The following is a 24,704-nucleotide window of genomic DNA, read 5'->3' on the forward strand; positions in this document are numbered from 1 at the left end:
AGTGTGACTGGACTGCGCACAATAGTGGCAGATATCGTCAAAATACCATGGCCCTCATTCTTGTCTTACAGTAGTGGGCCACAAGAGATTTCAGTGAGCTATGTGATAGTAAAACTGGTGTAATACAGTTGAAAAAGAGCTGCCAGTTTTGTTTTTCCCCTTTCCTAGGTATTTATTTCTGAAGTCCTTTCTCAGCATCTCTTTTTCCTTTGCTCTTCCCATTTCTGAGATCCTGCTTACCTGCATAGCTGATACAAAGCAATCTCTTATTCTAAATGACTACTGAGACCACATGGCAGTGGTTACTGGTACAGGAAGCCCCCATTATAGACAGTATTGTACGTGATTTTATAAGTGCTAGAACAAAAGATTCTCGTTTTGTTCCCTCCCAACACGTAAGTATGTGAATCCAAAATATTAGGTTAGGCATTAATGACACAGTGGGCAGGAGGTGATTTGAAAGTCATTTCCCTTTCACTCTATCATTAGTCTGCTTCCGTGGTTGATGTACTGCCAGTGTTTTAAGTAGATCTCATGCATTCCCCTTAGCTACTGACAAATCCAAAATCCCCTGGAGTGAATGTACATGCGTAGTGAGCACATATAACAGACTGAGGAACTTGGCCATTTATTTCTCTGTTTAAAGAAAAAAGGCTTTCTCAGACCAAAAAAGAAAACTGTTGGACAAATAAACTTCTAATGGGTATCCTATGGAAAAGCTTTTTGTTTTTAAACCTGCACAAAGCACAACCTTCATGCTCTGAAGTTGTGTGTTTGTTTAAAGGCGTGAATACTCACACCAGAGCTGCTAGTTTAAACCTAAGTACCATCAGAGAGGATCTAGTCCAGTCCAAAGCAAAAAACCACCATGTTTCTGTGATGCATTTTTAGGAACTCTAGTGTTGATAGGAATGATTAACCCGTTTTCAGCTTGATGGGATAATTCTCTTCGGGCAATAGGAAAGACATCCCTTTCTTTTACTTTGGTGGCTGTGTTTTATCCCGGTTCTGGGTGACCGTTCTGTTATACTAGCTGTTAGCTGAGACTGAATTGCTGTTTTATTCCAGCTTTGCCAAATGAAGTTGCATGTGATCAGCTTCCCTGGGAATCCCTGCATAGCTGTAGTCCACCAAAAATTCCACGGTCTCAAAAGCTGATGACGGACTTGCCTGTGAGTAGAAACAACTAAGTACCTAAGTCCTGTCTGTATTTATTTACTGGGGAGTGAACTGTACTGCTTTTCAGAAGCACCTGAAAAGCTTCTCATTTTCCAGTTTGATGCATGTTGATGAATGTTTGAAAGTAAAATTATTGTACAGATTTTTCAACATGGTTCCAAGAGTTATATGTGTTCTTTATGGTATATGTGCTGTGTAACCACTAGTTGTCATATAGAAAGAATACTATTACTACTGTTTCAGCTTTACTAAAAGGTATCTTTGGTTTCTAGAAAGCCAGAGGTGGGGCAAGGAAGTAGAACAAAATTAAAATAGAAAGAGCAAAACAAAGTAACATAGTAAAGCATGTTATCAGCATTGAAAGTCTTTTTGGACTTTGATAAACATTCCATATAATTAATTTAAGAAACAGACCTCTGCACACTATGTGACAGTATCACCGGCCGCTTGGCAATGTAATTAATTGATCCTATCACAAAAGTGCTTTGCTAATTACATGGAAAACAGTCTTGTGAGTAGTACTCAGAGGGCTCATTGCTGTCCTGTTGAGTGCTGTGCAATATGCTTGTATGTTCAATCCTTGTGTTAGAAGCAGGGATTGTGATCCGAACAGCATTTATGGACACTTCCCTCTATATATATAGTACAATATGTGGACCCCCTGTACTCAGGAATTTTTAGGCTCAGGAAATAATCTTGAGCCTACTTTCTCAGGGTCAAGCTTTCAACAAGCTACGCTTCAACCAGAACAGATGCTTGTGCAGATACTACTATCTTCTCTATGATAGTTTTTCTCCTTTTGCTAGGGGTTACTCTCCCCGTAATTCTTGAGGTTCACAGAAAACTTCCTAATACACTGCTGGCAAAATCTGAGGAGCTGATTCCAACCCCCTCATTGAAATATAAAACTATCCTGCCTAGCTGGTGGTGTCTTTAGCACAGATTAGGGAGCACTCATTTTAAACACTCCATCAACTGGTTTATGAGGATGATTCCTTCTAGTTAGTGGATGGAGGTGAGCAATGGTGATGGCACAATCTTTTACTGACAGAGCTTGATCTGGACAGCGGAGTTGGTCTACAGCTGCAGGATACAAATGCTAGATGGAGAACTGTACACCATGGAAGATCCTCTCAAATCTTAAGCAGCACTTAGCATTAAATCTTATTAAGCTTTTCACTGCCCTCTGCATAATTTCAGGCTGTAAGCATAAAATCATTGATGATAAAAGCAGTACTCCAACAACAACTTACTTTAAGCAATGGAAAGGGATTTAAATTCCAGCATATCGTGATTTTCAGTTTCCATAACTAAGAATAACTTTGACAAGGGCCATTTTCACAGACAACTCAAAAGGTGGAATATGGCTTTATTCTGTCTTTTTTTTTTAATGCTGAAATTATTCGTTTGTAACATGATAAAAATGGAAATTTTAACCTGTCTATATACTAGTTTTTACATTATGATTTATGATGAGAATTATAAAGTTCCACCCCAATGGAAACTCATTTCAAAACATCTGCTTAGCATCCATTGAGGCATTTTTAGTCAAGGAATACCATATTGCATGGCAGAAATTTGGACTATAGCTTTTGTTTGGGCTTAAAAAAAGCCCAGACAACAGCTGTCTTTTTCCTCCTCCTTTCCAGTTAATTCATCATAACTACAGGTAGTAAATAGGCTCTATTGCATGCTAGTAATGTGCATTCATAAATACACAGACTAGTGACAACACTGCTGACTACCAGCATTTTGACTCAGAAAATATTACGTCAGCTTTTGTCCTTGAAGAAACAGAAATTTAGCAGAATTTTCACTGGGAATTTGTGTGTGTGTGGGGGAATGCAGATGTGGCCTCTAAACATATGTGGGGAGATGATGACCATACATTTTTTACTAGTGATAGTTTGATAGCTGTAGCTCTATAGGACGCTACACTTGCCTGTTGTTAAAAAACAAGTTTAAGTGACTTAATGCCACTTATCAAAAGGTTTTTAGGTTGTTGAAATAATCATATGAAAGTAAATTTCTACTATTTTTATATATATATTAAAAAATCCTTTTCAATTAAAAAAAAGGTGACAATCCCCATGTCTCTGAAAACATCAAAATAAGAAGACAATATTCTTATGTGATAGATCTATTTGCATTTTTAATCAGTTTCCTTAAACAGCATGACAAATTGTCCCAGGACACACAAAGTAAGTAATAGATTATATGACTGAGACAAGCTTTAAAGCTATCTATTACTAGTGCTTTAACAGAAAAACATGCAATAAGGGAACTACAATTCCTTCTTGGTACCTCGTTTTTTTATTATGTATGGGTTTCATATGAAGTAGGTGAAGTTTTTCTTGGCCAAAATAAAAAGAAAATTAAATTTCTGAATGGAGATGCCATTAACTGTAAAGTTAGTATTACAAATTTAAGACGAGAAAGAATAATGGTAACTAATATGTAAAAGCCTGATATTTTTATTCATGCTTTATGGCTCAAGGGTGTAGTACTTTAAATGACTATTGCCTTCAGTGGGCATCACAGGTTCTTGGATTCTGCCAGGAAATTCTAAAATGTATTAGGATGAAATAGACTGAATGAACGAAAGTATTTTCTAACCTATGGGCTAAATGTTTAGATGTTAGTATTACAAAAGCAGAAAGTTAGAAATAAGAACAGTAAAGAATTCAAGTGGAGTGCCTCTATCTTGCACATATATAGAATGGAAAAGAGTAAAGATGATACGCACATAATTATATATATACACCCCCTTATATACATATTATATAATGTTACCTATAGATTAGTCACAAAGGGATTTTTTTTTTAATACACAAGTACTTTTTCATGTGTTTATTTAGCCACATGTTCAGACATGACTTCCTGATGTGAATGCTAACTGCATATGGAAATCTGTCAGCTTTTGAATTCCATCTAGCTCTGTCACTGCCTTGTCCTTTATTATTAGGTAGCAGTGCTATTCCGGACAGTATGAGACTGAAGGAAATGGCACGCCAGATCTAATTGCATAGTCGTTCTGTGTAGATTTTCTGTTGGTGCTGATCTTCTAACAGGTCTTGCTGTTATTCAGCAAAACCAACACATGATAGAGGTGCTTTGGCACTCATCTTGTCTGAAACATTTCTGTGTCTGTGAAGTATATATGAAGTGACAGATGTTAGTGCCTTGCTGGATGTCACTCTGCTCTCAGGTTCATCTATGAACAGCAAGTCGGTCTTTCCATTGAAAAATAATGAATTTTTCCTCTAGGCAATTTCTGATTTGTGTGCGCTTCTGTAACCATTGTGAATGATCTGTTGGTTTTGTGTTTTTGAGCTCTTAACTACTGTAATGTGTTCAGAGCAAACCTGTGACTATTTGACTCTATTTTGTCAGCTGTCATTGCTGCAGTTTTTTCTTATTAGCACTGAATTGACAACCTTGCATTTAGAAAAAAAAATATATTTACATATATTAAAAAGAGTTTGTTGCTACTCACTCCTTTATGCACACCTTTATAGAAGGGCAGAAAATAACACATACTTATGTGTGATGTAAGTTGCTGAAAGGTTTTCATGTGATCCAGGCAAGATGCAAGATCATCAAAACTGATGTGTTCCCATTAAATCTTCCACAACCACACCCAATATGTTTTCTCAGAGAAAAAACCAAACCGCATATCTAGCTCTAATCTCTGCTGATTAGGTTAGGAATTAAGAGCATAAGGACCTACAGTCTCGCCTAAATTCAGGTCTTGTGTGTCCTCCCATGCATGTTAACTGTAGCCTTTCTGAATTCTCAATTATAAAATCATAATCTTTCGTGCTCCATGGATCTGACCTGAATCCTGCTCTGCTTAATGGACTACGATCAATTCTACAGAGTGCTTGTGTTGCATGAGTGCTTGAACTCCACTGTAAAGCCAGGTAGCGGGCTGTGACAAGCACGGATCTGCAGACTAGTTGGTGTGAGGGCCTGCTGTCTCACTGTGCATGTTTCAGAGGGTTTTACTTTGGATTAGCTCTGTCTTGCCTCCATCCATCTGAATGCCCATTACAGGATGGAGTGTACTGAGCTCGCTCTTGAAACTCGTTTTTTGGTTTACTTTCATCTGAAGTGTATTGCCAGTACCTGTCTATCTGCTTTCCCTGTTGTAACTTCTGGTCTTTTTGCAGAATTGCGGCTAGTTTCTTCTGTGTACAATGTTGTGTTAACTAAAAACCCCAAGTCTGCAAATATCTCTGGGAAGTAATTAGTGACAGCACTATGTGATCCATCCTATTTGTACTATGTAGAATAGAGGTCTAAAAGTAATTTGCCCTCTTAGACGTTGCTAGTTACAAAATGGCTATGTTAAAAGGAAGGTTTCGGAGTTTAAACTGTAGCTTGAAATTAACAAGTAAACATAACTAGCAAAAAGTAGGAACAGAAAAAGCTGAAATGGTTACATCACCAAGTTTGCTAGTAAATGGCAATTGCTGAGATTACAACACACCTTTGTTCACCAGAAATCCTCCATCTCATCTTTCAATTTATTTGCAACAAATCTGGTTCTAAAACAAATGGTTAAAACTATCTGCACCATTTACAAAAGTTGCATGACTCCTTTAAATACCGTGGATATCTCTGACTTGAAAGTAATTCTTACCTCTCCCCTGCCCAAGTATTATTTTAATCAGCTGGCAGTTTGTTTGTTTATTCACATTAACATTTCCAAACGCAGAGTGCCTGGCCAGCAGTCACTGCTCTGCAGAGCTGCCAGTGTCTAATTGTTTCCGGTAATGGTGACTGCCTTTTTTAGGTGTTTTTTTTTTTTTTTTCCTTCTCCCCCCTTAACTGGCATTTCAGAGCAGCAGCCTTTACAATACATTAGCTTAATGCATTTTGAGCTCAACCAAATCTTCCATTCCCACTACTGCTGATATTTGTTTACTATTCTACTTGAAATCAGCATGCAGTATAAACGATTTAGACATGTGAATAAATAAACCTCTAAATATCCATATCCTTGCAACAGCAAAACCAGATCAAATCTAATGCTTAGAACAGTATATTGGTACAAACACTGATTCGGTGGGCAAATGGATTCACATTCGTAGGACGTTGTGTCATGATTTAAGAAAGTGAAGGGTAACTCACTTGAGCACGTTAGCTTGATGGACATGTAGTCTCTGCCACAGTCCTTCTTATAGTGACAGCGCAGCCAGTTTAAGAGGCAGAGTCCGTCACCACACTGTAGTTCTTCTTTTTTACACGGCAGAATGCTCTGTTCATCTGAAAGGAGGAGAAACAATCGATGACTTTGTGTAACAAGCAACTCCTTCCTGAGCAACAAAGCCACATGTCTACTGAAAGTCAATCTTCCTGCTTTTGAAAGCCCTGGGCGGATGAAAACACTCTCTCCTCTTTGTCAGATGTGAAAAGGGTCTCAGACTCAAACAAATATTTCCTATACTGTTGTTGCTGATCATTTAAATAGTGTTCGAGACAGATGAGGTCTAGGTGAAGCATACCAAAGAAACCACAAGGGTACTGTGTCTCTGAGGCACCTAGCCTTCTGACTGACTTACATGCTGTAACATCCAAACCAAAACAATCCATCTTTGCCCCAACTTAACACACAAAATGGATAAATGAGGGGGGAAAGAGATCTGCTATCTTGTGTAAACCTGAAGGACTGGATTAAGGGCTTCTTAGCTGTAAGTATAACTCTCTCACAATCTCTTCCCAGTTTGACAATTAAGGGTAGGAACTCAGTCTGATAGAGTGGGGAAGGCTTTTTTGAATAATCTTAATAAAGCCTTGGGTAAATTTATGGAGACATAAACTCAGCTTTGGTTTGCAGAGACATTAAATCCTATATAGTAGGGTCTGCAGCTCTGCACGAAGCCAAATCTTTGACTGGCTCCCCACTTGAAAGATTGAAGCCACTTCCCAGGACTGCTGTTTCTTCTTGGGGGCTGAGTAGAAAACCGAATCACTCATCTCTGCCTAGAGAGGGGGAAAAAGAGTAATTTTATCTTGTCCTTTGATAGCATACTATGGTTCCTTTTATCTTTATGCATACACACATGCATGAACAGAAATTTCCTACTTTCAAAGGAGCAGGAGTAGCGTAAGCCCTGTAACTTAAGAAAAGCAGAGTTTCAGGCCATGCTAATATTCACCTGTGCAAAACATATTTGCACAAGAAATGGGAGTGCTGGTGGGAGTGCCATCACTTGTCATACCTGAACAGGATCACCCCTTCCTAGTCCAAAAGTTCTGAGGGTATGCCTGAGGAGAGAGTGGTCACTGCAAATGCAACGCCAGCAAGCAACAGGTGTTTAGCTTTCCCTGGCTACTCAAAATAGCTGTTTTGTTTGACGTCCATAAACATTCCAACAGCAGCTGCATGATACAGAATTTAAAAAGGAGTTGGGGAATCTCTATGCAAGGAAGAGTATGTCTTTTTTTTTTTTTGACACATTAACTGCACAATACAAAATATCCTATGGAATGCCAGTGATCAGCCATACCATCTAAAACAAACTGAGCAAATCATTGAAAAAAGAACTTATTATGTAAATGTATTCCAGTTTGTTAGGTTAAAAATCTATTAACATACTATAAGGAACAAACAAATTCAGGGAGATCAGGAAGTCAGAAAATTATCCAGGAAAAGAGGGGAAAACCCTCCTATATTATTCAAAGAAAGTGTTTGTTTTTTTGTTGTTTGTTTTTTTTTTTTTTTCCACATTTCACTAGTAGTGCTATTGAAAGTGGTCTTGTTTTGATGGTAGATAAAAGGAAACTGTTTTCTGACAAGTGCATCTGAGTCTGCAAATGGATACACTGACATCATTTAGTTGCATGGTTTTGTAGGGCCTTCCAATAATGAGAAAGATAAGTAAAATAGACAGAAAATAGTTCATTAAAGACAGAATAAAAAATTTTTTAAGTTTGGCAAGGAAGACCTTTGTGCAGAAAGACTCTCTGGAAATCAGCTTTAAATTTCATTAGAGTACTAGAGCTGTATTCAGGTTACTTTACGTGAGCATTCTAAAACATACATTCCAAATACAGGCAAATGAAAGTTCAAGCCCAACTTGAAAAACACTAGCTCTTGAAAGTAAAGGCACAGAGGGCTAGCATGCAAATCAGTACCCAACAGAAGACAGGCAATTCTGCTTCATCACGTTTTTGTTTGCTCTCCAATGTTTTTAATTTGGAGCCTTTTTGTCATCCTTCGTAGCTGCAAAATCATGCAGTTTGGAGTAATTGTTCATGATTTCCAATTCTCCACACAGCTGCTCCAGTGGAAGATGTCAGTACCCCCAAATGCATTTATAAATATCACCAGGATTGACAACATACTGTTATGGTAAATCTTAGATTGTACGCTTGTACCTGGCAGCTCTGCAATCTAGAGGCCAACCATCAGATCATATTGGTTTGTACTTTCAGAACACCAGTACATTTCAGTACATTTCAGTACATTTCCCAAATGGCTACTGTATTTCTGGTAAGCATCTCAGACAATTTGGGGGTAAAATGGCATAGAATTCCCAGCAATTAAAGTTGTGGGGATTCTTGTCTGGGTTGGTTTTCTTGTTTGGTTTTTTTTTAGAGTTGAAATGTTATAGAAGAAGCAGCTAAGCAATAATTACTTTGTGGTACCAAATGTAGTCATTGTGTAAATGGGAACAACTTTTGTTAACTTTAGACTGGTTACACAGTCATTGCAAATATCAAAAAGGAATTCACCTGCAAGAAAATGATGCAAAAGGAAAAAATAATATATTAGCAAATCTATTAGAGTAATTGGTCCTGGTATGCATCTCACATATTTATATCTTCCATAAAGTCTGTTTAGTTCGTAATCTAGTTTGAAGTTGCCCTCATTATTTTAAACCTGTTTAAACTTGCTCCAGTCTACACCCTTTTGTATCTTTCTTGTTCACTGTTTCTGTTTTTACTAGTTCAACACAATTCTCCTCTATCACTGGCTACAATTTCACCCCTTTTTGGATGTAAGAAAGTTTTCTACAGTTCCTGCAACATAAAATTCCTGTTTTACTTTTCACCACTTTACTGGCTCTGCTTTGAAGGTCACAAAGATAAATGCCTCTTCTCTCTCATCCAGAAAGTAATACTATGCTTTCTGTTTCTGCTGGTTGTTGTTGAACTGTGTAAGTCACTTCGGGATACAATCTTTATGAAAATGGTAGAAAACCACTGCGATGTTTTATTATCTTCAGGGAGAACCATTAAGATTGTAAGCTATAAGAAGTTATATGGGCAGATCCAATTTTTTTTGACTGAAAAGCAGTGGGGGCAATGATGGTTAAAAAAAAGGGTGTGCAAACCTATCCCATAAAGCTGTATTTCCCAGATGTAGCAAGAGCAAATTATGGCTTTTGTGAATCCAGACGATACAAGTCTTCCATCTATTCTCAAGGGGAGCTGCAAAATAACTGAAAAAACCATGAAGACCAAAAATATGTAAATGCTTTTTTGAGGAAGAAACTGAGGCACAGGCCTGTAGTCATGCAGCAGGCAGGGACAGAGGTAGGCATCACATTCAGTGTGGTACTGACTGAACAAATAACAATGTTTAAATTCTATGCAATGAAAATTCTTTTGAGACAGATAGTTTCATTTGTGAGAAAATGCATTACTTTCCAAGATGATGTTTCTATCTCAGTAGAGGCTAGCATGAAGTATTTTGTCTTTAAAGTATATTTTACCCTGAGGTAAAATTGATTTGAAAACAATTTTTACTACAGATGACAGGGAGCTAACAAAGTCTCTTTCAGGGAAGCACTTCCCAATTCTAAGCCCACCTGTTCCCCACCGGAGCGTGCCACGCAATGGCGTGCTGATGGTTTTCAAGGTTTGTATTCTAAATCAGCATGCATTTGAATGAATTTATGAAGTGAAAATTAGTAATTTAAGAACATCAAAATGATCACATCAAATTTAGGTTAAGGTGCAATATTATATAAATGTGATGCATAAAATTAATCCACAAGTTGAAAATTAACCTGCACCATTAAAATACACATAATAGTTTACAGCTATTGTACACTATCCAAATTTGTATTTTCCTATGTTAGTAATACCACAATTTTTTTTTTATTCAAATGACCATTGCATTATATATCTGTTAAAGCAGGTACGCACTTCTCGCATCAACCACTGAGTCTGATAATGCCCTGATCATCCACCAGCAGGAACTGTTCTCTGCAATGTAACCCTTTGCACTTTGTAAAAATCATAGTCCTCATTCTTGCCTGCAGCATGGCTTTGAAACCTTTGTAGCCAGCTGCGGGAAGATAGTCGTGGTGAAGAAGGATCCTTCAGCGATATAGAGATGATTTAACAACTCTTGAGCTTGGCGAGAGGATGAGAGAATAAATAACACATGGCGCATATTAGTTTGATGCTTAATGCTCTGCTGTGCTTACATGATTTAGGTGAGCATGACACAGAAACCTGTGCAAAACACAATATAAGGAAGAGAGATTCTTATCTCTCTGGTGACTTCTTGTGCCCCTCAGTTCTTTAGTATTTTTGCATTGATGGCAACTAAAGAAATTTACAGTAACCTTAAATCAGAGGACAGACACAAGATGTCATTTCTACACTATTAAGGTACCCTGATACTACCTTTAGCCCTGCATTTTATCATGCTGTCCTTGGCTGTATTTGGGAATCATAGTTTTACATGTTTGAAAATCTGGGAAAAAGTTCTTATTTCTACCTCTGTAGATGTTCGAGCACTCCTGAAGCATGATCTTATGTCTCCAGTGTTGGGAAAATTTCCAATTTACGGCTTGCTTCATTCAGTAGAGACTTTTTTTTAATCAGAAGCACAGAAATGTAGCTCTGAACATAGCTTTTTTTTAAATTTTAGACTTCTGTCAGGTTTTTAGACATCTTTCAGGTTGGCTAATAGGATCAAGTTGCAAAAGTACAGTTTCCACTCATGTTTCCATTTACGATTGTACTGTTCTAAAAGCAAAGTCTTTTCTAAAAGTGTCTATGTATATACAAAATCTTTGTTGGTGGTATTCTGATTTTGTGCTCTCCCTAAACATTGGGACAATTTCTGATTGGGACTGATGCTAAGAAATGTACTATACAGCACGCACCCCAGCGCACAATAGCATGAATACGTTCTAACTGCTTTTTCAATCTATTATTGAATGTCCCTTACTCTTTCTAAAGGAACATCTGATTCCACAAACATGTTTAGTGTGAGGAGCATGATTATTAGCGTAGTTTAACGTACTCTTCAAATGATGCGTAAAAGTAATCCCAAATAGCTACTCTTTGTTGTTCCTCTTTGCAGTGTGTGTGTTCTTTCTTTAGCACCAAGTTCTAGGCCAAAAGAGAAATCGCTTTGGATTCACGTTCCTCTCCCGATGTGCCTCTGAGGCAGAGTTATAATTACAATACCAAATGACTAGATGTTGTTGGGCTACTTGTCAACATGGCACCTGCAATAAACCAGGAGTGTTAATTTGTCATTCAGAGCTTTTATTGTCTGTTCAAGTCTGCAGGGTTTTTACATTTGTTTGCTGAACAGGGAATGAGGATTGCATAGTAGGCTGCCTAATCACTGCTCCTTTAGAGGCAAGTTTCAGGGCAATACATTAAGACAACAACAAGGAAACATGGTTTACAAATTTCTAAAAACTCTATAGTCTCTCCTGTTCTGTGTTGGGCTTTCTACGACCTACTTTTTTAATAAAGTCTTGTACTTCTTGCCAGTTGTTTGGGCCAATGACTTGCTTGCATACTGTGTGTGCTTGGAGAGTGAAAATGGCCATTGTGTACCTCAGTAGTCTAACTTGTAAATAATCATAAATGGGGAGCATTTAGCCCAAAACATTGAACTCTGCTAATAAGAGGAGATGGTTGAGTGTGGATTAGAAGCAAATTTCAATATGAGGTTGTCCTAGTAAGAACTAGTCTTCCAACTGGGACTAAATAGCTTGCAATCTGCTGGGTGCTCTGCCATGTACTGTATTACTTGCTCCCCCAGAGGATCTGGGATCTCTTTTGTAAAGCTCATTTCTTTAAGATCCTGAGTCTTTGCTGTAGAAATCCCTGATTGAACCCATTCTGTATGTTGGGGCGTGTTTAAAATGTTTAAAAATTGGAAACAGCCTATTAAATGATTTAGAGTGACTCAGAAAGCTGTTCTACTGACTGAAGTGTTCAACTTTCTGATGCCAAATATGTCATTTCTATATATCTCTTGGGTTCCCCAGTGGAAGGGAGACATACCTGTATTTGTGATCTGACTAGAAAAACATTAAAGGCCAGCTGTACGTACTTTCCTGTCCTAAGTAAGTGGGAACTGAAAGTTGAGGTTAAGTGTAACTTCAGAATATTTCTATCAGGTCTGAGCCTGATGGACAACAGGTTGTCTGTGGACAATTAATTCAGCTACATAAAATAATCATATGAAAAAGTAAGAGTAGAATAAATGTTCTGGAAATTGTCTTGCAGCAAGTCTGTTCCTTCAACCCTAAGAACAAAGACATATATGGGATTGGACAAAGATGGAGAAAAAGATGCTACAAGAGAAAATAGGTAGTGCAGTATCTTGTTAGCAAGAGTCAATGCCAAGTAATGGACAAATACCAATCCAGAAGCCAGGAGAGCCTTGCTTACTCCTTAAATTCCTATGTAATATAAAGCAATTAATTTTTCTGCCAACTTTTTTTTCTCTTCTCACCTTTTGTGTTATCTAGACACCTGCAATCTGGAAGGACAAAGCCAGTTATTTTGTGCAGGATCTAGCACGATAAAGCTTCAGTCTTAGTTGGGTCTTTTAAGTGTCCATGGTACTGGTAGAAGTAATCCTGTAACAATTTGGCAGCTAATTCAAAATAAAGCTAGGATGCTGAAAACCTGTAAAGATCAGATGCTTACAGAGCTGCTTCTGTTAAACCACGAAACTAAAAATGATTAATTGCCAATAGGAGAGATTCAAAAGTAAAAAAAAAAATTTAAAACTGCATGTATTTCACTATTTCTTTTTATAATGCTTCTAATGAAGAAAGAAAACAATTGCTGAAAGGAAAATTCTCACTTTAATGATAGAAGTAAAGGGATTAACATGCATGCAACTAAAAACAGCAATTAAAAGATAAGAAACTTAGAATTAAACAGGCCAAAGAAACCAAGTGTCATAGAAGCACTATTTGCATTAAGAATAGACAGTGATCAAGTGGCTTTGGCTGGAATGTCCTCCAGTGAATTATCTTCACACAAGTCCTTGAAGACTGTAGGTCTTCAATGTCATATAATGTCATTATTTTTTAAAAACAGTCTGAGGGATTTCAGGAATTTCTAGCAAGATATGTATTAAGTCTTGGAGCTAAAATCACTGTTTGCATAAATGCTGTCAAAGCCAACTGAATTGCTTGCTTCTGCCAGCTCTGAATTTGAGGCCAAATTTTCAAAGCAGCTGAAGATAGAGACTCTAAGTAGGCTTTACAAAAGCTCATAATCAATTAGGCATCCACCTCTCCTTGAAAGATGCTCTGCATAAAGGCGTCTGGGCATCCACTGTGTTTTTAGGTGCTTGAACATATAGCTCAAACACAATCATTATACAATAATGAAATGTCAGACTGCAAGACTTAATAGCACTCAACACCTCTAAAATATATCTTCCCCCCTACTCTTCTCTGAGAGGTTTCTCAGTATGGCTGCTTGTAACAGTTTGATGAGATCCCCTTTGAAAACTAAAGCATCATTTCTATTTATTTGATAGGTAGCAGGGTTGGAGTCTAATCTGTACTTTTGCATCGTAGTTGCAATCTGTTATTCTAATAGATTCTAATCTATTATTCTCTCCACTGAAAAAAAAAATAAATCAGGAATGGGAGGGAGGAGTTGGGAGAAGCTGCTGAAACTAAAGCATTAAGTCAATAGTTACAGTGGAAATGAATGATTTGGAGTTGTCAGCCTACATCCTCATAAACGAGGATGAGAAACTGTCAGGCTTGGAGAGAAATTGATACCTTCCTAGTGCAGATTCCAGTCTAATAAATGAAAAGGTGAAAAAATCATTCTTGATGTAACTGAGATGATTTCAAGCCATCATAAAATAAATTGATGGCAGAAAGATACTGAGAAGGATATGACTTATTAGGGAAGAAGAACAAAGAATTCTGAGGTGTGGTTCTGGAGGTATTTGAACATCCTTCCCTTCTGCACAGTTGGGAGTCATCAAAGCCTGAAGAGCAATCTGGAAAATTGTAGGGAGAGATGGGTGCCTTCAGAAAACACCCACACTTTGAGAAAAAAAAATCAGTAAAGGAAAATAAAAAGCAGATTATTCTGGGGATTAAACTTTGCTGCACTTAGAGAGGAGGGGGCAACTAGAGCGTGTGTTTCCCTCGCTGCCTGGCATCACAGACATACATGGTTTCTGGCATTCTCTGTTAGAGAAGAGAGAGACTGGTAATGGGTGGCAGATGTTGGTGCTTTGATCACTGACACTTCTGAAGGCATCTCACAAGTGCAAGGGAATATGCTGCTGTGGGGTGCAGAAGTCTTGGTGCAGATCTATCAGTCTGTCTCTTAAACTTCCTGGCATAATGTACTCTCTCCAGGACACCAGCTCACAGCAAAGCTGTCACGCACAGGCTTGAAGCAACCTCTTGTCTTTCTGTATGTCTCAAATCTGGTGCAGTCAACAGAACCACTGTAAGATACTTGCACAGACCCAAAATCACCTGGTTTCTTCACCTGTTTGAACTGAGGCACTGGGCTCCACCTGTACGTATGAATGTGAAGTCATGTTCATTGAGTACTGGCCTCTAGACAACTGCATTAAACTGGCTGAGTTTGGAGACCATTCTGGGAAAAATACAGGATTTGCCATCAAGAAGAAGAGCTAGACTCCCTAGTCCGTAGCAGTGGAGAGAGCGTTTTATTCTTGCTGTGTACAGAAAGATTTCCTTGTTTATGAGTAGAAGTTTGTTCAACCTTCCACTGTTGTCCTGGGGTCTCAGAGCACAGCTAGCAGTGCTGTAGTCGATGACAACACAGCTGGCAGCCAGCTGTGCTGTTATGGTGTGTGAGCCGAATGCTGAGGGACAGCATCCGAAGTGTCTACTCAAGGGCCTACTGGTTTTAGGATCAGGATTTTCTGCACTTTCCTTTGTAGCACGTATGTCCCTGTGCCTGGCTCAGGTGGGTTTTCAGGCAGAAAGAGGAGCGCGCCACAGTCTAAATGCTTTTGTTCCTTCTTGATTTTGTGAGATAATTCTGTTTAGTAAGTTGGTAAGATCTATAAAGGTTATAACACAAGATCTATAAAGGTTATAACACAGGAGTCTTAATGCTGAGTTTTAAAACGCTGTCTTCATATTTTACACTTTTGTTTTTCCTGATTCATGCATCCAAATAATGTTTTACATATCTCTGGACATTCCTTGTAGCTCTTAGATGTAACAGCAGAGACATAGTTAGTTCAATACGGTTATCATAAAGATTTACTAATATTTAAATACGTAACTATAGAGTCACTTAATAGTTGTAAAATAACTATCTTTTTTATAATACCTGATATGTATTTGCAATGTGGATAATTGATTGAAAAATCAGTTGATTTGTTTGCTTTTACCTGTGCTTAAAATCCATTTCTTCAGAGATGAATCTCAGAACTGCTGGGGAGGAGGTGGAGGAGGCAGCAGCATGCAGGAAGGGAAGGCAGTTTGGGTAGAACCATTTGTCTGCCTTTTTACTTCTCTGACAGTTTTGCGCTCCCTTCACTGAAGTACTGCAAACACTGACTGAGGTTCATGACTGCTAATTAATTATCATTTATACTCATTGTCATCAATATTTTCTAGAGATAATTTTTACTTTTTACTTTAACAAACAAACAAACAAACATACCTGAGCAAAAGCTAAAAACACTTTGCAAAGAAAATCCAATGTTTCTCTCAGAAAGAAACATCTAAAGCAACAAAGCTAACAGCAAAGTTTATTTCCGATCAGAAAGTTCCATTAAATGCTGGAACTGTCGACCTGGCTCAGCACTGTGTGGTTGAAGTCACGTAAGTCCGTTGTTCAGTATTGGCTTGCCTGGACTTGGCTTGTGTGACTTTACCCCTTTGTCCTGTACAAGATGCAGTATTCTTGAGGCACAGCTGACTCCGTATGAGAAAAGCTGCAGTCCTGCTCCTGGGCCTTTGCACTTGCTTAGGAAATTCAGTGTTGGGAGCGTAAACAGGTCTAGTACCTGGCACACGTGAATTCTGTATAGCTGAAGAATCCACAATATAGTCTCGTTCCTGTAGCACATAGTAACAGCCTGGGATAACACCAGTCTCTTTCCATGTTCACTATAAAAGTGTAATACAAGCTACAGTTTGGTTTGTTGGGGTTTTTTTTGGCTATTGCCCACCTGGTATTGTGTTACTGTCAGTAGAACATTTCACAGTCTAGGCATGACAGTAATTAAACACGATAGCCCTTGTGTAGAAGGCCAGAACGTCGGGCCAGGCTGAACTGTACTCAGTTAAGGCCAAAGTAAAACAAAAATATTGTCTTAAGAACACTTAATTTTGAAGAAATGTAGGCACCCATTTGGAAATTAGGGCAATACTCAGACTACTCTGAACTGTTTGCTGCAACAGTTCTATTACAAAACTCCACTAATTTAAAGTTAACGCAATACAAAGTTGTCTTGCCATGAAGAAGTGGTCTCTCTGGGAGGGGGAATGGCAGGGAAAAATCTGAGCTTAAGGGTCAAGGAACATGAAAGCGAAGAATGGATAGGAAATTACGTTATTCTGATATGAATCCCCAAACTAAACACATACTGGCTACATACGTAATGAAGTGCTATGAAATATCATTTCATGCATAATGTAAAACCAACAGTTCTGTGCAAAATAATCTAAACAGTATTTTTGCAATATTAACCTGTAACAACATAAGCACATCAAGTATTGTTTTGCCAAGTCTACAGGCAATTCAGTAATAAATGAGTAGACCACCACGTGTAGCCATACTAATGTAAGCATCTACAATTTCCTGTCATTTTTGTATTGTTACTATGTATTTTCTATGACTTAGGTGATGCCAGTTGGTCATCTATTAAGTAGCAAAGGGTGAACAATTTTAATCAGCAGCTACTAATTTTGCACTTGCTCTTGAGCCCAACTTTAACAAGTTTTTTTCAGGGAGTTTAAGGGATTACCAGGCAAGCTGAAAGACAACACTTTGCATTTACTTAGTTTTGCACTGTCTTCAGCTTTACCAACCAAACTCTGCTCCTAGTTACCAAAGTTATCTTAGGGTTAGGTCCTACAAATACCTAGTGTTGACAGAAGCTGGTCTCGACACTACGAATAATTTCTCCAAGTTGGTAGGTTGTGGCAGCAAACCTTAAGCTTGATAGTATCTCTAGTCTGTGAATGACAGTAGCTGCCTGACTTCGTTATTTCTTTATGTATGTTCCAAAGTAAATAAGATAACTTTTTGCCTGTTCTGTCTTTAAACTTCAGGTTTAATCATATGATTTCTCACCTACAATGGGCATCTTAGCTTGAAAGTTGTTACCGAAGTCATAATCTAGTTACAACATTTCAGCATGGCTTTTCTTGAGCTGCAGCACTTGCTCTGAGAGGTATCTTGGTTAATTGTTGTGCATCTATTTTTATCATTATGCATTTTTCATCTAAGAGATTGGACATGCTACTCTGCTTCCCTGCATACATGTGGTTTTCTGCCAAAACAGGACCAGTGACATGGGCAGAATTGGCTCCTATAACATTACATTTCCTTTCCAAAAAAACTTTCATGTAATAACTACAAAAGTCAGTCATAAAAAGGAGAGTAAAAGGAAGTAAAATGTCAGGAATTGTTTTATTTCAATGACTGGAAGTAATTTTTAGCCACATTTGTTTCACTAGTGAGTGCCAAAATGATATAAATTTTGACTGATGTCAGTATGCTCAATTTGTAAAGCAGCTATGTGATAATTTGTTGTTGTGGGAGAAAATGCTGAAAAGGAGGATTTTTTTTTTTAAAAGGAAATTTTGAAGTACTTGTACCTGACACTAAATTTTATGGTCCTCTATTTCAGACAATTCTCTCACTCATTTCTGTGAGTTCTGCCTGTATAAAGATCACAAGGTTAAGTCAATTTCTGTTAACTCAGTTGTTTTCTTAGTCAGAAAGCTATTTGCTTTTTAATGGATTGATATTTATCTGCTAGAGGACTTTAAATATAATATTCCTACAGCTGTACATGACTGCAAGGCATGCCATTAATGCAGTTTAAAAAAAAAGAGACTACTTACAGAGACTGGAATAATTGCTGCCTATTCCACTACGGATGGAGCTTCCAGAGATGAGAGGGAGATGGAAGAAAAGAACTAAGGAGGGAAAAATGGAAAAAAAGGTCCTTAATAGCAGTTTGGTTTTGTTTTGCAACCAGATGTCAGCTGAAGACACATTGTGGTGTTAACGTGCACCCACTCTCTCTGGGGCAGGATTACGTTTCAGACTCTGAATATACACAGAGATGTAGCTTGAACTGGGGGTGAAAAAACCAAGCAGGTCATTGGTTCATACTTCCAGGAATCACTCCCGCTCAGGAAATATTATATATGACTTTAATGCCTCTTAGATTCAAAAACCCACGTATAAACAACAATGTGTTATATAAATATGCTAATTATTGTTGTTAAGTCATTCACCAGTCTCTGAAACAGGCACCTACCATTGTAAAACAAAGTAACTGTTTCCTAATTTGCTTAAGTACATCTTGAATACACTAGGCGCGTGTGTGTCAAACTAGGTTGGAATAAATTTATTCCAAAATTTGATACACATACTCCCCCTATGCATTTAAGCTTTCATGTTTATAACTTGCACTTCAAAGATTTATCCTTGCAGGCAACAAAATGCACACGAGTAAAACGTGTCCTAAATAATGAAATGTTCAGCTTGCTTAAAAGGTGGGCTTGTTTGCTCCTGCAGTTGCATACAGCATATGAGCCCCGCTAGTCAGTCGATGTAACACAGCATTCGTAGTGTTGTGCCTAGGCGGTATTTACATCCAGATGAAGCGTGCTGTCCCCCGCGCCCTGTGCCACGGGGACGGTCCTGGCTTCAGCCCTTCCAGCCGGCACCTCGTCGCTCGTCTTCCTCAGCGGGTCTCTCCCCCCGACTCCCGTGCGTGCCACCACCGCCGCACCCGCTCGGCCCCGCCCGGGGCACGGCGCGGCGGGGGTGCCGCTGCTTTTCTGGGAGGGGGCGCCTGAGTAGCCCAAAGTTTCCGCGCGAACCCTCCCCCGCCGCCGCCGCCGCCGCCCGCCCCGCGGCGCCCCCCGGGGCAGAGTCCTGCCCGGCTGCGGGCCGCCCCCCGCCCCGCCGGGCCCCCCGCTGCCGCCCGCGGCGGGGGCGGGCGCCCGGCGCGGCTCCCGCCGCCTCAGCGCGCCTTACCCCAGCACGCAGCGGCGGCCGTTGTCTCCATGCGCCTCCGCCGCGGCTCCCCGGCGGCCAGCGGGCGGCGAGGCGGGCGCAGCCGCCGCCGGGAGACGCGCCCCGCCGCCTCCTCCTGCGTGCGGGGCCGGAGCGGGAGCGGCGGCGGCGGCTGGACGGAGCCGGCGCCCATGGGCGGAGGGCGGGGGGAGGCGGGTGACCTCCGCCCCGCGGGGGCCGGCCGGAGCTCCCCCTCCCCTGCCCTGCCTCCAGCCGCGGCGGGGAGGGACGGAGCCGGGGCAGCCCGGCGGGGGGCGGGCGGCGGCCCGGCCTGAGGGGAGCGGGGCAGCCGGGGTGCGGCGGGGCGGCCCGGCCTGGGGGCAGCGGCGCCCGGAGGCGGCGGGGCCGGCGCAGGCCGCACGGCGGGGCGGGCCGCCCGCGGGGTGCTCGGGGCTGCACATATGTGGGGGCCTGAGCCGGCCGGGGCGGCTCCTGAGCTGCCGGGGCCTGGGGTAAGCCCGGCTCCGCTCCTTCCCCTGCCTTCTGCAGTCCCTGGGGAAAGGGAAGGAAAGTGTTAGGGAGGCTGCGGGGATTTGCTGCTTGGATGAGGAGCTGTAGGCGGATAACGGCTCTTGAAAGCCGAGTCCAGCACAGCACTTTGGCTAAAAGGGAGGGGACTGCCTGGGAATAAACCCGCGGGGATGGACGGGATTATCTGAGCAGTGCAGAGGAAATAATTCGCCGTGGCTGGATGGGGGCCAGGAGAAGAACGTAGTCCAAGTAAGAGCTAAAACCACTTTACAATAGTAAGATCTTCTTGTTACCAGGGATCTTGGAAACGTTTCTCGTTGTGAATGATAAACGCCCTAGTGCTGGAGACAGAGAAAATAGGGTTGCAGTGGGTACTAAAGCATATGAGCTTTCATAATTGGTTGCTTACCTCTCAGAAAAGCACGTCATTAGCTGCCTAGGTAAAGAATGCAAGAAATAAGGCCTTTTTTGGCATGTCCTGTCAGCAGTTTGGATTTTTTTAGGAACCAAGTTGTATTGGTAGTTTCTTTCTCCCGTGGATGCATTAGCCCTGCAAGCACTTGGCAGAGTGGTCCCACTGGTACTGCTTGTGAGTGAGGGAAATGGAAATGGATGCTCCACGAGTATGTAGGCAGCCTTCTTTACTTCCCTGCCCCCCGGGTGGCTTTGTAGTCCGATCAGCAAGTTCTCTGACATTGGAACAACTTTACCGTCAATATCTAGGCTGTTTAATTTCTCTTTGGTTCAGTAGTAATGGTTTCAGAGTAGTAATTAAGTTTGGGGTGGATGTAAAGCTTATGAACTCTCTGGTCTTTCTGTAAAAAGTTTCCTGCTGTCATTGATCACCTTTTTTTTCTTTTCTTTTGAAATCCAGGAAAGCATTAAGCGAGTCCAAGGCAGTTGAAATGAAGGTTTACTGGAAATTTACAAGTACATTTCATTACGGCTCAGGGATACCTGTGCCTTTTGCCCAAACTATAGTACCTTGGTTCTTAATTAACACATCCCTACCCTAAAATCCCTCAAAATGCTGCTGTAAAAGTTATCTTGTGATTAATTTCTTCAACCCTTCAGAATATTTGACTCCTTGAAAGACTCTTTCTCTTACCGTTTCAATAAATGGAAACTGTATGGCTCCATTTTAGGGCTCTTTGTTGTTTAGTTATGGCATGAAGGTGTGACTCTATATAAGCATCAGAAAAGCTGATTTTCTTTGTGTTGTTTTTCTGGATACGTGCCCCCTTGGCCTCATTCTGCATGTGAAGAGTCATGTACGCATGTAATGCTGTACTTAAGAATATTAAAATATTTTATCCACTTTAAACTTCAGGAATTTCTAATGTTTAGCGCTTCTGCAAACTTTGGTGATGGCATCTTTCCCAAATGGCGCCTTACATTTAGCCATAGTATCAGTATTAATTTTAATCCTGACAGACTTGGAGTCTTACGTTTGACTGAAAAATCTACGCTGAGACTATTACATAAACTGACAAACCGTGGAAATATAGAGGCCTTAGTAACTGACTTTGAATGCCGGGGAATTGCTTAGTGTTTGGTAATTCTGAAAAAAATCCCTATCTCAGCCTGGCTTTAGACCCCTTTCTGTGACAGTCTTGTCCTTTATCTCCAGTAGGAATTGCAGCTACTTCTGAGACAGGGAACATTTGTTTCTGGGTCAGACAACACAATGTACAACATATGATCCATCAAACCCTGCAGAAACATTGTCACAGTTAACAATAACTGGTTTGGTACTTATGGGTACTCAGCATGCTCATCTTGAATCTACTGAAATGTTTTAGGTTTTGCTCACCCCACTAATCTCCAAATCTGCATCACATTCCTGTGGAGATGGGGCAGCTTTTTACCCTTTTATCCTGTGTGTTTTTCAGCTTTTAGGGGTTCCTGTTGTCCTTGTTCAGTTGTGCACCTGAATGAAACCTGGATGTGTTGCGGAATTCAGGCCAGACTCTCATTTGCACACTTAGTGCAGTACCTCAGCAGTGATGTGTTGTGTCAGGGTAATATTATGGATAGTTTACATTGTTATTGGTTTCTTTTTGTTGCATCTGCTTTTCTGTTTTGGTAAAACAGATTTGTATTAAAGAATATTTTCCATAAATAAATAATTTATTACATCGGAGGTTGCTTATGGACTGTATTTGGGACAGCTGGAACAAAGATAAAAATATTCAGAATTTGTGCTGCTCATATCTATTTACATTGGGTTAGCTTGTCTTTCTCATAACATCACAAAACAAGGAGGACCAAAGCAGAGTCTGTCTCCGTTGGTTTGCAGTCTGTGTGTCCAGTCTGAATTCTGTCACTTTCTCAAGAAATTTTTTTCCCAGCCTTTAGAAATAGGGAGCGTGGCTCACTAGGTGCTCAAGTACATTCAGGTAAGGTTCAGAATGGCATTCCTTATGGATGGAACTGTAGAAGAGTTGTGCATCCTCAGTGGGTGTTTCCCAATTTACTGATAAGGGAAAATCAGTGAGAAACCCTTGCTGAAGACAGATAATTTTATTCTTGGATGATTTTACATTTTCTTCAATCTAGGGACTTCATTATAAAACTGTACCGTTAGTACAGTCTGCTGAAGTGACAGACCTCCTCAACTCAGCTTACCATCTCCTGTGGTTTCATTTGAGATTCTTGGAGCTCAGTGCTGAACTGATGCTTAAGTGTGGTAGCTGCTATGCTACCCGTGTGGACTTTTTGTGACAGCCAATTTTTTGTAAGGCAAAATAAATTTTATTGCTATAATGAGATCTCTTTTTGACTGAGAATTTTTATGTATTAGTAATGAGATGTTTGGGGGATACTGTTCATCACATCTTTTTTTTTTATGGAAAAGGTGGTAATGAAATAAATGTCAGTTGGGTTATACAATTATTCTGAGATAAAATGCCTCAGGATGAGCAAAATTGATTAATCATTGCTTATGGGAACAGGGAAGTCTTTTTTGTGTAGAAAATTTTGTGCCTTGTTGGTGGTGATAGCATTGATCTAGTAGCAGTGAGATTTCATCAGTGCTAGCTGCTGTAGGAGTCTCATCACCAAATGTATGCAGATATATTTGCCTTCATGTTACTTGGCCAGGTCTTATGCCAGCTCAGCGAGCCCTGCACCTGTGCTAGACCAGCAGTGCCAGAAGTGCTGGGCATTCCCAGTGCTCTGCATTTCTGGGCAAGCTGATTACACCAGGCCCTGGGCTAAGGTAATACCTTGCTGGGAGTTTCCACTGTGTGGTGGACCAGGCTGTATAAATCTGTGCTTGCTGCTGAAAACAAAAGAGGTCAGGAAAAGAGGGACTGGAATTTGATAGGAAGCATCTCGTGCTTTCACAGCTCACTGTGTTCTGAAATGTAATAAAAAGAATCCTTTGAAGGAAATTTTTTCAACCAACCAAACAGATATTAATTCTGCTTTCTCAAAAATTTACTTAAAATATGAAAAAAGACAGTCATTTTTGCATGGAGAGTCTTAATGCCTAGCTTTTATTTTCAACTTAATTTTTGTGAAAAGCCTCAAAATTTTTGAAAGTGTTTTTCAGATATTTTTAACATCATTTTCCATTAAAGAATGGAGCAGCAGTATAAACTTGGTATTTGCAGGCATAAACTTGTGCACTAATTATTTTTTGCTGTCCTTGCTCCCATCATTCAATTGAAAACTTTTCCCATTGCTCTTGCAGAGCTGTGGAACAGGCTAGGTTGGAAGGGGCTTCTGGAGGTCACCTTGTTCATCCTCTGACTAAAAGCAGATCCAGGTAGAGGAGGTTGTCCAGAGCCTTGTCCAGCTGAGTCATGGATATCTCTAAGGTGGGAGACTCAAATCTCTCTGACCCCTATTCCCATGATGGAATAATGGGAATACTATCACCTATCCTCGCGGTGAAAATGTTTTCACTGTGAAAATATTATCACCTATCCTCGTGGTGAAAAAAAATTTTCACCTATCCTCGTGGTGAAAATTTTTTCCTTATATCTAATCCGCGTTGTCTGTGTTGTAACATGTATCCATTGCCTCTTACCATTCTATCTCTGGGGAAAGTCTGTCTCCATCTTCTCTATATCCTCCTGATACGTAGCTGAAGGCAGCAATGAGATCCCCCCAAGCCTTCTCCAGGTTGAAAAATCCAATATGCTCTGTCTCTCCTTGCACAGAGACACTGCAGTCCCCTAATCTTCTTGGTTACCCTCCACTGGGCTCACTCCAGTTTATCAATGTCTGTCTTGTACTGGGGAGCCCAAAGGTGCCCATCATGCTCCAGATGTGGTCTCTCAAGTGCTGAATTGAGGGGAATTATCACTTCAGTAGAAGGAAGGCGGGAATCCAGATAGGTACTTTTTGCATATCACTTTTCTTAAGTGATTTTTTTGATGCAGCTTCAGTTTCTTATTCTCACAGGAGAGATATGTTGTGTTTGCATTGGAACCTGCTTAGATGACCTGAGCCCCTTCTGAAGAGCGTTTTGGAAAGTCTTTTTTCTGTTAAATAACCAGTTTCACACTGATCCAGAAGTAAAGACCCTTTTAAATTTC

At 40.2% G+C, this 24,704-nt stretch overlaps 2 protein-coding genes across 3 annotated transcripts in view; one reads left to right on the forward strand and one right to left on the reverse strand.

Annotated features, from left to right (window-relative positions):
* Positions 1–20,201, reverse strand: part of BEAN1 (brain expressed associated with NEDD4 1) — a 66,429-nt gene extending 46,228 nt beyond the window's left edge. The window contains exons 1-3 of one of the 2 annotated variants that reach the window (XM_075510828.1): positions 19,648–20,200; positions 18,501–18,575; positions 6,316–6,450 (exon numbers count right to left, since the gene is read on the reverse strand). In XM_075510828.1, coding sequence (XP_075366943.1) covers positions 6,316–6,450; positions 18,501–18,575; positions 19,648–19,819 — 382 coding nt within the window. In that variant the 5' untranslated portion in view covers positions 19,820–20,200. Of the gene's footprint in view, positions 1–6,315; positions 6,451–18,500; positions 18,576–19,647 lie in introns of both variants that reach the window. The other variant, XM_075510829.1, reaches the window with a different exon arrangement.
* The window catches only part of TK2 (thymidine kinase 2), a 341,867-nt gene that overhangs the window by 77,845 nt on the left and 239,318 nt on the right, over positions 1–24,704 (forward strand). The window lies entirely within an intron of this gene.

The sequence above is a fragment of the Mycteria americana genome, chromosome 8 (genome assembly GCF_035582795.1).
Source record: "Mycteria americana isolate JAX WOST 10 ecotype Jacksonville Zoo and Gardens chromosome 8, USCA_MyAme_1.0, whole genome shotgun sequence".
In the NCBI taxonomy this organism is placed as follows: Eukaryota; Metazoa; Chordata; class Aves; order Ciconiiformes; family Ciconiidae; genus Mycteria; species Mycteria americana.